The 13,275-nt window shown below is 36.6% G+C and overlaps 2 protein-coding genes across 2 annotated transcripts; one reads left to right on the top strand and one right to left on the bottom strand.

The window, feature by feature from the left end:
- Positions 1 to 677: 677 nt before the first annotated feature.
- Positions 678 to 1,217, bottom strand: LOC148587823 (RNA polymerase sigma factor sigE, chloroplastic/mitochondrial-like). Its single transcript, XM_088512851.1, has one exon. The coding sequence runs from the start codon at positions 1,215 to 1,217 to the stop codon at positions 678 to 680; it is 540 nt and encodes a 179-aa protein (XP_088368977.1).
- An 8,331-nt stretch (positions 1,218 to 9,548) lies between these two features.
- On the top strand, positions 9,549 to 10,886 carry LOC132165451 (heavy metal-associated isoprenylated plant protein 39-like). The gene is made up of 3 exons (XM_059576031.2): positions 9,549 to 9,725; positions 10,021 to 10,096; positions 10,323 to 10,886. The coding sequence occupies exons 1-3, from the start codon at positions 9,720 to 9,722 to the stop codon at positions 10,628 to 10,630; spliced, it is 390 nt and encodes a 129-aa protein (XP_059432014.2). The 5' UTR covers positions 9,549 to 9,719; the 3' UTR covers positions 10,631 to 10,886.
- Positions 10,887 to 13,275: the final 2,389 nt, after the last annotated feature.

Raw genomic sequence — 13,275 nt, 5'->3', positions numbered from 1 at the left:
ATCAAAGGACCCAGCTCAACATTTCAGAACACCCTAAGCAAACCAATTCAGCATGATAACCAAAATTTCCCTTCAAAAATAAAAGAAACCCATATTATGATTATAATCGAAAGCCATCCCAAGCAGATCAACCATCAACCCAAAGCAAGAACTCCGCGACTAGAGATCCTCCAGTTGGCATCTGAACTCGACACGAACGACCACGAGTTTGTGGCCGCCGCCTAGTACTCTCCGGCGTCAAAGAAGTAGAAGCAAGGAGAAGAAGAGGTTGCGTGCATAGAGAGCCGTGAGAGGAGAGAGTGTTTTTAGGATTATAATAAGCGTCGGATATATATTAAGATAAGAAACAAAATTCATATTCTTTATTTTTTATTTATTTATTTTTGAAATGAATTCGATCATATTCTTTATTGTGAGCATGCTTTGTTATTTTGAATGGAAGTATTTTGCTCCCAAATCTCTATTACAAAGTTCAAGAGAGAGAAACAAAAATCACTCGATATCTCAAAATGATCAGATCATGTTTAATAAAGAATGGTTTATATAAATGAATAATAAAAAGACAAACCTTTAATAGATCAACGTAATCACCAACACGGATCTTTGCAGATTGGTTTTAGGTTCTGTTATTGACAATTTATAGCGCACTAGGAATGAGATAAAACATTCTGGTCACCCTAGTACTGAGCAGCTCTTGAAGAAGATACTTTGGGAGGTGCAATCCTTTTATCAAGACTCAGCCTTTTAACCTTCTTTACTTGGTTCTTAATCACATTATAGCCGGTTCTCCTCTCTGCTTTTTCATCACCACCACTAATCTTCCTCCTCCTTCGCTGGCTTTTACTCATCATGCCACCTACATTTTCCACATCAGAAGCATCAGATGTTGGGCTTCGCTTGTATATGTTTTCAAGCTGGGCAGCGGCTTCATTGTAATCCACTTCCAAGGTGGTACTCGGAGAAGCTTCATCTGTAATGACAGCTTTTACTCTTCTCAAAGGTTTGCTAGCTTTTCCTAGTCTCTTCCGTCTATCCTTACTGGTTTCTATGGGCAAAGGGATCTGCTCCTGGGGCGCAACCAATGCACTACTATTGGATTTATCTGCTTTAAAAGCTACTATCAAGGGTCTTTTCAGAGTAGAGCGTTGAGCTGAGAATTTCCCACTCAAACCAAGCGGAGTTCGAGCAGCTGAGCTGGAAACAGTCACAACTCCCATGCCAAGATGCCTGAGCAAGTTTCAAAAGATGAATGTGACACAAATCCTGCAATCACAAAAGAAGCATGCATTCCCAGTTCATTTCAGTCCTCACACAAATTTAGGAACCATTAAATGGGAAAGGGTAACACTTAATATGTGGGCTCAAACTCCTCCTTACTAAGTATTCGTGGAATATTGAATTAGAAATGACTTTGAACTCTAATAACATGTAATCACTCGTCCTAAAAGCTTCGGCCAATAAAAAATGATAAATTTAATCATTTAAGTAATATTCTAACAAGTTCCTCTATATAACTGTAATATATTCCCCAATATTAATTATGTGACCCAATTTAGATATAGCTCTAAGACCAGCAGCAAAATTGCATATACAACTTGATCATCTTCATAAAGCTTGTTTATTGAAGTGTCACAAAACAAACTAGCAATCTAAATCTTGCACCAATACCCTTCTATTTAACGGGTCACCTTACTGATTATTAACCCAAATAGGCTGATTCTAATGAACCCAATTTCATTTTTTTTTTCCTCCAAAGGAAAATCATGCTGTGATTAATATAAACTTGAAATGAACAAGTATACACCCAAAATGCCCTGATTATACTCATCAAATAACCAAGGGTTTTCATACAATCTCAAACAGGGCACCTTTCTTTTCCACTCAGTACACTTCAAAAATCTAGCTGCATAATACTTGCCCATATGGACCAATTCGACTTACTAACGATTTTATGCGTCCAAATTCATTATACTACAGAAAATATTCACTGCTGAAACATGTCACAACACGTTCTTAGTAAAAGATATCATCAAGATTTTAAAGTAATGTACACCCAACGAATTATTAACGTTTTTTTTTTTGGATGAATGAAAAAAATTGATTATTAGTGGCGGCAGAGAGCAAAAATTGACTTTTGGAGGGGAGACCATGTTCAAACTCCCACATAAACTCCCACATAAAATCCCACATTTTACAATTCCTGTTCAAACTCCCACATAAAATCCAACACCATTTACACCATCACCGATGCTAAGGGGAGACCATGTTCGTTGGAGGAAGAGGTACAATTGACTTTTGTCAATTATTTTGATGGCTTGTTTACTTATAAAAGTGCAGGAAATATGATGCCATGTTTACAACCATTAAATAGTCGAGTTACAACGGCTATGAATTGTTAGTTGCTACAGCCATTTACCAAAGAGGAACTGAGGAAGTCCAGTTTGCACTTCGTCAAATGGCTCATCTAAAAGCCCCGAGTCCTGACGTGTTTCCGGCAGATTTTTATCAGAAAAATTGGAATCTAGTGAGGGATGATATATGTCGAGCTATCATTGGGTCACTCAACTCTGGGATTTTGCCTGATTTTTGGAATTTGACTAATATTGCTCTTATTCCAAAGGTTAAAAACCCTAGTAGTGTGGCGAAATTTAGGCTGATTAGCCTTTGCAATGTGACTTACAAGTTAATATCCAAGCTGCTTGCGAATAGATTGAAGAAGATCTTGCCCCAAATTATTTCACCTGTTCATAGTGCATTTTTACCAGGGCAATTGATCACTGATATTGTATTAGCGGCTTATGAGACGCTCCATACCATGCATGCACGTATGAAGGGGAAAAAAGGTTTCATGGCTGTAAAATTAGATATGAGTAAGGCCTACGATAGGGTGGAATGGCGGTTCCTGGAGGCAGTAATGAGGCGTCTGGGGTTTGAATCACGGTGGATAAATCTTATTATGATATGTGTAACATCAGTTCAATATGCCATTGTAGTTAATGGGAAACCGTGTGGAAAAATTAAACTGTAGAGAGGGTTGCGGCAAGGAGACCCTATTTCTCCATATCTATTTATTATTTGTGCAGAGGCTTTGGGTGCATTGTTGACAAAAGCAAATGAGGATGGGGCTTTGACAGGGGTTCCTACTTCAAAAGGGGGCCCTTGAATAAGCCATTTATTTTTTGCAGATGATAGCCTTCTTTTTTGTAAGGCTAATCGTACTAAATGGAGAATCTTACGAATGTTTTACGGCTTTATGAAACTGTGTTGGTCCAATGCCTCAATGCTAGTAAGACTTCCTATTTTTTTTAGCAAGAATACTTCCATAGAGGATAAGGGTGAAATTTTGGAGGTTTCGGGTCTCTCATTGACTCAACAGTATGACACTTATTTGGGACTCCTAGCTCTAGTAGGAAAATCTCGAATAGCATCTTTTAAGGGAATCACTGACCGAGTATGGAAGAGGCTCCAAGATTGGAAGTTGAAATTTTTATCTCAGGCTGGCAAGGAAATACTTCTTGAGGCTGTAATTCAAGCGATTTGTACCTACTACATGAGTGTTTTTCTTCTCCCACGTGCTCTTTGTGTGGAGATAAATTCACAAATGCGTAAGTTTTGGTGGGGACATAAAGAAAATAAATCTTGGGTGAGTTTGATGAGTTGGGAGTGTATAGGTTTGTCAAAAGAGTCCGGAAGGATGGGGTTTCGTGATTTTACTAGTTTTAATAAGACTCTTTTGGCAAAACAAAGTTGGAGGCTTTAGCACCAACTAGACAGTCTAATTGCTCGAATTATGAAGGCGAAATATTACTTGGAGTGCTCTATATTGGAGGCAAGTGTGGGTAGGTGACCCTCTTTTGCATAGAGGAGTATTCATTGCTCGTGTGATCTTCTTCAAGTAGGATTGATATGGAGGGTGGGTAATGGTTGCAAAGTTCGGATTTGGAAAGATAGGTGGTTCCCGATCCCATCTACTTTCAAAATTATTTCCCCACCAACCCTACTAGACCCAGAGGCAACGATTAGCTCCCTTGTTGATGTACACTTGAAGTGGTGAAATATCACTCTTTTGGCCTCTTTATTTACGAAAGAGGAGGTTCAAAATACTAAGGAAATTCCTTTAAGTTGCACCAATCAAGAGGACTCTCTTATTTGGAGGGGCACTAAGAATGGGGTTTTTTTGGTGAAGAGTGCATATCATATGCAAAAGGAGTTGGTAAATCAAACGAAGGCAGCTAGTTCATCAACAACGAGGAGTAGTGCTTTTTGGAGACGATTATGGGCTTTACCGGTGCCTAACGTGGAGAAAAATTTTATATGGCAGGCCTGCCAAAATATTCTCCCTACCCGGAAAAATTTATACAAACAAAAGGTTATTTTGGATCCCCTTTGCCCGGTTTGTGGTTTGGAGGTGGAGACAGGTTTCCATATTTTGTGGCAGTGCCCATTGGCTATGGATGCGTGGGCTATGGGTCATGCAAAATTCCAGAAGTGCTCATTCTTTGGACAGGATTTTCGGTAGCTGCTGGGGTATTTGTTTGACAGGTGTGGCCAGAAGGAAATAAAGCAATTTTCTAGTATGTCTCGGCGTCTTTGGCTGCGAATAAACGATTAGATTCATGGAGGCACCTTAACACACTCGAAGGTGATAGTTGCTCAGACAAAACAGGCCATTGTGGATTTCACCTTGGTTCATGGGCATGATAATGCAACTATGATTACACGTGTAGAACAGACCACGGCCAGTTGTCAAGCTCCGGTGATGGGGTGGGCAAAAGCAAATTGTGATGCGGCTTTGGCGAGACAACATGGTCGTATGGGGCTTGGGGTGGTTATACGAGACTCTCGGGGGAATATGCAGGCAACAAGATGCGTGGTTCAGAATGGTTGCTTGGCTCCAGCAGCAGCGGAGGCGATGGTGATTCTCTTGGCCATACGATTATGTCATAAATTAAGCCTTTCCCGGTTGCACTTTGAAGGGGATGCAAAATCTATGATAATTCCGTAAACTCGGTGGAGACGGACAACAGCTGGATGGGGCATATTATTGAGGATATCAAATTGGAACTTCGAGCTTTTCAACAATGGCAACTTACGTTTATTAGGAGGGAAGGAAATCAAGTGATTCACTTACTTGCAAAACATGCGTTGGAATATGACCAGGAACTTTGTTGGAGAGATATACCTTGATTGTATTCGTGATGATTTGTTACTTGAGCAATTTGCTCTAGTTTCTTGAATTATAATGAGAAGTCAGTTTTTATCAACAAAAAAAAAAAAAATATTAACACACGTATTTAATTAATACTAGTTTTTTCTTTCATTTATGTACATTGACATCAAATAGCGCCTGTCATGGTTGAAATTATATTGGTAAGATTCAGGAATCAGGATTTTTTTTATAAGGGGTCAAAGTATGAATAATGATTAAACTTAATTTTGATAAGGGCCAAATTTAATTTTAAGTTTAAAAATATGTTAATTGAATAAAGAGATTTTAGGAGGAAAATTAAAAATAAGGACGATCATAGCCTCCCGGCCAACACTTGACTCGATCACATGCAAACCAAATGAATTAATTAATCACGCAAATTGGCAATTAATTACATGTAAGCAATTTTACTTTTTTATTTTTGAAGTAAGGCTTTAAGACTTTCATAAATATCTCAAGATGAAACAATTTGTGATAATTTTCCATCCAAGTTTGCTTTAATAATGTGGTACAAGGAGTAAATCCATAAAATTGAATAATTATTCCATAGTTTAATTGGTATGATTTTTAATTTTTGAATAGCCATTCCTCTAAAAAAAATTAGAGGAATAATAGATATTCCTTTAAAAATAGACTATATTTTCTTTAAAATACCTACACTATTTTATTTTTAGAATCTGTCTCCGGTCGTCGGAGTTATATATCCACTGGCCACTAGAGATTACTGATAGCAAGAATTCACCGCGGGAGTTCTACCTTCTTAAACAAATGAAATATCATAAAATGTGAGTATTTTAATAGTTTTAGTTTTATTCCAATAAAAATAGATGTGTTGTCGTGAATAACTATTAATTCAACATTATTAATTATATTTCTAAAAATAAGTATTCCGCATAGAAGACGCTTCAATGGAACTTGCCATTACAAGGCCGTGAACAACTTGGGTTTGCTTTCCTTTCACGTGCGAAAAGAGCAAACTTCCAATACACGACTTAGACATTGACCGGAGACCCGCTTTGGACTCATCTCATTCTCGGTCGTAGTAATTTAGGTTTGGGCAGTTTGAGCAACTAAAATATTGTCGTAAAATATATTGAACTGCAAAACTTAGGGCACTTGTGTCTTTTCCATCGTTAATAACGCGGCATTCCACCCCCCACCACGAAATACGAATTATGATTGCGCTTACATAACTATCATGACGTCACTTCAACCAATTTGTTAGCTTTTCTAACAAGATACTCGGAGATAAAGATGGTAGATATAAATCCCATTATTACATGGTGTAATGAGTGGTCTATAGATCTTCTCTGTTTTTTTTGTAAGTTTGTTTGATAATTCTTAGTTAGAGAGAAAATGAAAGAAGAAGCTAGCGATGAAATGAGAAATGATCAGGGAAGTGAAGTTTGAAGCGTAAACAACAAGTAGGACCCATCAGTCAAACAACATGCTCTAAACGTTTCACGTGAGCAATCTTCCACTTCTCACCAAGACTCGGACACAATCATGAGGGGTTTTAACGCACTTCACCTCTCTTCATCCTAACCTTATATATTCAAGTTTTTTAACATCTCTTATTTATCAATTTAATCTTTCTAATTGTGACAATATTTATCTTAAGAAGATTTTATCAATTAATGTACGTTAATTTTGAAAAAATCAGTTCCCAAGAGATAGCTTAATCGGCTGAGACCACGCCTAATAAAGCGAAGGTCACTAGTTCGAATCCCCCTCCTCCCCTCTTGTGCGGACATCTCAAAAAAAAAAAAAAAAAAAAAAATTTGAAAAAATCTGTATGTAAAAGCAATTGTAATAAGTATTCTTAATAAAATTTTATAAGCAATACATGTATTTGGAAAATAATCAACTCTTTTTTATATGAACACTAGCTTTATTCTATTTGTAAAACTTCTTTTAAAAGTTTTTTGTTCTGAAAATAAATCTAAAACATCTTTAATTATGATAATAAATATCACGTTTTAAATAACTTTTTGCAAACTATCAACTTAATTACTCATTAATGACAAATTTAGATATTTATTTTCTCCCAAGTGGGTGTACATTATGGCATTACTTGATGCAGTACACTGCATGTGACAGTATGTTTTCTCAAAATTAAACAATGGCCAACCAGTCAATCACGACAAGTTGAGAAAAAAAAACGAAATCATAGATAAGGAATACTGCATTGGGTTATTGTTGCAAGTATCTTAGGCATTGAATTTCCATGAATGTGGCTTTTCATCTTTTTAATTTTTGTAGTCTCCCTAAAGTCTTGGGCATTAAACTTTTTCTATGCAACCATTTTTTCACCATACTTGGGACTTTAATTAGATAATATTTATTAATTTTTTAAAACATAATTAGGGCTTTAAACCTTTTTTTTTAAACATAATGGACCTTAAATTATTATAACATTTCAGTCACATATTAAGAAGACGGCAAGTAGTTCACATAGAATGAATAGTTTATAAAAATAATCCTACAATATTGTATAATCATTTTTGAATGATAACTCAAATGTGACTAATATTTTTTTCTTAGATCGTTACAATTATATTATTAATATTTAGGGACCATATATATATATTTTATTGGCAGCCTTAAGCAACTTTCCAATTGATCTAATGGAAGAGCCGCCTCTAATTTCTTGAGAATAAGCGAGTGGGTGCCGGATCCACCTCCTCGAGCACCTTGAGCTTCTACTTCCTCTCATATTTTTTCTCCAAATTTTATAAATTGCAAGAAGTTTCAGGGAAATGCTGTCTAACAGAAACAAACTCCAATGATTTGTGGGTGCCCAGTGGAGAGCCAAAAAGTCAAGCCTAGCTTGGGCAACGAGAGGAGTCTAGGCAAAAGCCTAATCCTGTATTTAATATGGACTGCAAATTTTGTCGATTTGTAGCCTATAAAGCTAATTAAATCCCCTAATAAAGTTCAGAAGGATCATGCTTCGCTGGACCTGAAATTAGCGCAAGGATTTCCAGAAGATTCAGTCCAGAGCCAAATGGTGCGAATTGGATGCCCACTGGTGACCCAAAAAGACAAGCCTAACTTCAGCTGCGAGAGGAGTCTTAAACAACGCCTATTTTCCCATTTTTTACATGGACTGCAATTTTGTCGATTTTTAGGCTAAAATGCCAAATCCCCTAATTATAAAGTTACAGATTAAGGATCATGTTTTGCTGGGTTGAAGGATTCCCTTCGAAATCGGACAAAATAAACATTCAATGAAACTGTTCCATTTCCTTGTTCTGTTAATTTTATATATATATATATATATATATTTTCTTCTTTTCCTTTTTTTCCCAGAAATTGCAATGCGAAAGAGTTACTGCTACAGTGCTACGTTCCAATAATTTCAAAAGAATGGATGGCTTTTAGGTGTGAACGGTAGGAAAACTGATGTCTGATGCAGCCTAGCCGCCACAATCTGACACCGTGCAACAATTGGTCAAAACCATGGCACGTGCGAGGCATGCCCATGCCCCCATATACTTCCTTGCCGAACGCAGTAAAAAAATAATAAAAAATAAAAAATAAAAATGTTCAATAGTCTATTATTTCTTTTCTAATTTCAACTATAATTTTTAATTAAATAATTGAGATGTATGTTGTTGATATCCTTCCCAGATATTAAAATTTTTTTGGATGAATATGACTGATTTATCTTTCATACTAAAAACAAGGAGTCAACAAGTCTCGATCTCTTGGGTGCATCACTCATTTTCGTAATCAATACGTGTCGGTTCTTGACCATTTTGAGTGCGAGAAACAAAAAGGTTCGCCAATGAAATGCCATTTTCTTTTTTCCTTTTTTATTAAAAAAAAATATAAAAAACACCCTTCGTCATTGTGTAACTATTAGGTTAGGTGGATATTGGATATGAAATTGGAAATGTGTTCAAATCTAAAGGGGTGAATTTTAGCTCCATGGAAATCAATCGATAGTACCATTGTATTTCAGTGTACCAAACATACCAACCGGGAAAGTTCGTATGTTTGTTCCGTTGACTTGACTTGAGAGTTCAGGGCTAGCTCGCAAGTCGCAACGTGGGTAGATAGAAGGCAAAAAAGCATACTCAACTTTACCGGCGCAATTAGTTGACACTACAACGACGCGGTTTGGCATGTAAATAAAAAATAAAAAATTGTTAGATTTTGGTTATTTCCGGGAAACCGGAAACGACCTTTTTGAGATGGCTCGAAGAAAAAGCAGTAGTCTAGAAAGTGTATTAATGATAAGTACTACGAACGGTGTCGTTTCGATGTTGGCCGCTGGACTCCCCCTCCCCAGTATTGATTTATTGACCGTAGACTTGACTTGTTCCAGTCAGCAGTCTCTCTTCCATGCCACCCCTTGGCCATGGTATATAAAGGCCCTTCATGGGCCTCTTCCCAACTCACCAAGCTCATCTCAGTCTTCTCTCTCTCTCTGATATTCTGCAATATTCTCCATTTTCCCATTTCCTGCTTTTGATCTGCACCTTCAACAAAACACTTTGCAGAAATGAAGGTAAGAGAATCTCACTTTTTGCCTCAAAGTTTTCTTTCTTTCCAGCCAAACACACACATGTAGTAGAGTACAAAGCTGCTTTTTTTAGAACCTTTTTTGGTTTCATTTTGTGAAAAATAGTATATGCTTGCACGATTGATGAGAATTTGATCTTTCTGATGACTAAACTTTATTGGGTTCCCTAATCATGTGATGGTTCTGGTGGGATTTTTTTTTTTTTTTTTTTCTTTCTTCTTCCCTTCAATTATTCTTGGATATCTAAATCTTAATGGATTTCTATCTTCTTTTATGACAGAAAGTGATCTTGAAGGTGTTCTTCCATGATGAAAAAGCGAAGCGAAAGGGCATGAAGTCAGTCTCTGGTCTTCAAGGTATAGCAATTTTACCTGATTCTAATTCTACTATAACCCCTTTGTCCTTTGGTAGTCTCTGGTATTATGCTTAATGTAAAATGTTATTTGGGGTTCAAAAGTTGAAGGAAAATCTGTTTCAATAACCACCCATTTCTTGAATTTTCCTTGATTTGTAGAAAGAAAGGTCAGATCTTAAAGCATGAAAAACTGACAAATTTGGCTGGTTCTGTAATGATTTTTTTAGGTGTGGAATCAATCTCCATGGACACGAAGGACCAGAAATTGACCGTGATCGGTGACATCGATCCGGTTGATGTAGTCAGCAAGTTGAGGAAACTCTGCTCCACGGAAATATTATCTGTTGGACCAGCAAAAGAGGAGAAGAAGAAGGAAGAGCCTAAGAAAGAAGACCCAAAGAAGGATGACAAAAAGAAGGATGATTACGCTGAGCTTCTGAAGGCCTACCAAGCCTCCTACCCGGCTCATTGGGCTCAACCACATTACTTTGTCAGAAGCGTAGAGGAGGATCCGAATGCGTGTGTTATTTGCTGATTCTTGGATCTTAGAAGAATTAGATTGGAGCATAAATAAAACCAAAAAAAAAATAAAAAGGATAAAGGTGGGTGTTAATGAATTTATATCGTTTTTGTTAGTTAAAAGGTTCATGTTCAAGAAGACATCACTGAGAGAGGCCTTATGTACAGGTGATGCGTGTTAATGTTTTTTTGTTGGTTGTTTGGAGTGCTACATATATTTTTTTAAGTGGTTTTTACTTCAATGGAAAGACTAGTAATTTCGAGTTGTTCTATTTCATTTTTTAACCCCCCTTCCATCTGGATTTCACAATTATTTATGTTAGGGTGACAAAAACTATGAATTGGCACTGGAAAATTAGTTTTCTTTTGAGTGACGGTGGCTCGCTTGACTGGTTTTGATGAGAGAATGTACTGTGAATTAAAAATACCAATCTAACAAGAGGTAGATTTGTTAGACATACCCAAATTCCATGCATTCCCTGCAGCCAGCTATAATTTATGTTTTTGTGTGCAATATGACTCAGCTTGGCTAAACACATGGTCCATACTAGGGGACCCATCTATACTCATAGTGAGTTACCGGGAGCTTGGGAATTAATCCAGGTTTAGAGTGCGAGACTTACCTGCATAATTCATAAATAATTTTAAATAATTTAAAACTTGTGGTCCTATTTCTCATTTTCCGCTAGAATTCTCGAAAATTCCATTTGTATTCTTAGGATTTGTTTTGCTGGGTTTCTTTCTAAGTGTTGGGTTGGGTGATCATGTCAACTTTGGCCGGCGTTTCTATTCAAGTTGATTGCATGTGCATTTGCACGAAGCTAAAAATAATAATAAAGGCAACACCTGGCCTCTACCGTCAGAAAAATTCAAAAAAGATGATGAGCTTTGAAAATTATGAGAGGTGGAAACAACAAAGACGTCTCACATTCAACCAATTAAAATATCACAAGTTTAAGAAACTGACGTCAGCCTTGCAAGTAAATACAATTATATGGATATGCAATTGCATACGTGGCCTGCACTACCAACTTGATAGAAATTAATTAAGGCAATGAAAACGACATGAATTTTCTATTTTCGGCATATTATCGCAAATGAAGCTGAAGCTGATGCTAGCTGCAGCACAAAAAGAAAACGAGCCCCCCATCTCTCTCTGTAATTATTTTTAATTTCAATTAAATCTAATAGGTGTTGGGCCTAAAAATCTAAAACCACACGTAAAATAAAATATTTATTAAATAAATAAATAAATCAATAATTTCGTAGCTAATAGGTTTTGAGTGAGAATGTCTTTTTCTTGGCTATCACATGCGTTGCATATTTTATTTATATTTGCTGGTCCCTCTCCAGTCTCCACTAAAAGAAGTCTACATCGCGGGGTGGAAGAAAATTGGGAATGAATCTCTCTCTCTCGGTGGGGTCAGGTGCAAAGCATTAAGCTTGATAGAATAAGACAACAGTTTATGATCTTTTTCTAAATATATTAATTGATATATTAAAATAAGAAAAAAGAAAAGGCAATAATAGTTAGTCTCTTTGAACCAGATGTATGCGATTGATGATATGATGAACCATGTATATTTTCAAATAAGAGACAATATATGTCACGCGGATGTACATACTATGATTCCATCTTCTAACGTTAGATTCGCTAATGTTGCAAATGGCTGCTGAACATGCGTTTGAAGCTAATTAAGCCACCATCCATCTTGACTGTCTTTATTGACTAGCATTATCAAAGTAGATGTTATAATATTTCATGTTCTCTCTTCTTTCTTTTTGAAAAGAGAACATAAAAATATGGCTAACATCAAAGTAGATGTTACAATACTTCCACTCATAATCATGGAAAAAAAAGAAGACCACTTTGCTATAAATTAAGAAATAATATCACAAATACAAGGAGAAATATCTTCCATCTAAATCTCATCTATGGCGTGTTTAACGGCTTCTCTAGTAAAGCCATGTGGCATGTGCCACAGAATTAGCTTAGCGATTAATATGACAAAATTATCAGTTGTGCGTCGAATCTAGTATCCCTCGTATGTTTGCCACTAACTGTCCAAATCAATTCCAATTTCGATATGGGGATTCCACGGCATTCACTATTTAAAAGGCATTCCCTTCCATAAAAACCTTTTGAAGCCCCATATCCTTACTAAATTCAGCCGCATGGAAGGCTGCTAGCCTGCTAGAGCCTCTATTGCCACCGGTTCTAAATTCCAAATTTTTTGTCAAACTACAAGCTGTGGTTATGAGCCCCTCATAATCCCTCACTACAATTCCTTTGCCGATGCGTCTAGTGATTGAATCTACTGCCGTGTCCCAATTCACCTTTTAGCATCCTTCCAGGGCTTGTCATCTTCTAAGAGGCTCATGCATGGCCTCCCGTTCTTGGTCATTTTCTTTAGTATTTGCCTTTTTGAATTTCTCAAAAGCCTCAATTGCCCCTCATAACAAGATTAGGATGAAGAGCTCTCCCATGAATAACTAAGTTTTTTTCTGGACCATATTTAGTCTGTCTTTTTGTTTATCACTCATAAAGGAATAACTATGTTTTTTTTTTGTACCATATTTAGTTTATGTCTTTTTGTTTATCACTCATAGGTTCTCTATTTATAGAGACTAGCGTGCCACATTATTTCATACTGTAGTATA

This window comes from Corylus avellana, chromosome 2 (genome assembly GCF_965113065.1).
Source record: "Corylus avellana chromosome 2, dhCorAvel1.hap1.2, whole genome shotgun sequence".
In the NCBI taxonomy this organism is placed as follows: Eukaryota; Viridiplantae; Streptophyta; class Magnoliopsida; order Fagales; family Betulaceae; genus Corylus; species Corylus avellana.
Note: the sequence above shows the minus strand (reverse complement) of the source record. Positions and strands in the feature narration are given on the sequence as shown.

What these genes read in the sequence shown, in the direction of transcription:
- LOC148587823 (XM_088512851.1), bottom strand. Translation starts at nt 1,217, where the DNA reads ATGGGAGTTGTGACTGTTTCCAGCTCAGCTGCTCGAACTCCGCTTGGT.
- LOC132165451 (XM_059576031.2), top strand. An exon ending in GTCAGTCTCTGGTCTTCAAG is followed by an intron (nt 10,097 to 10,322) that starts GTATAGCAATTT and finishes TGATTTTTTTAG; the next exon opens with GTGTGGAATCAATCTCCATG.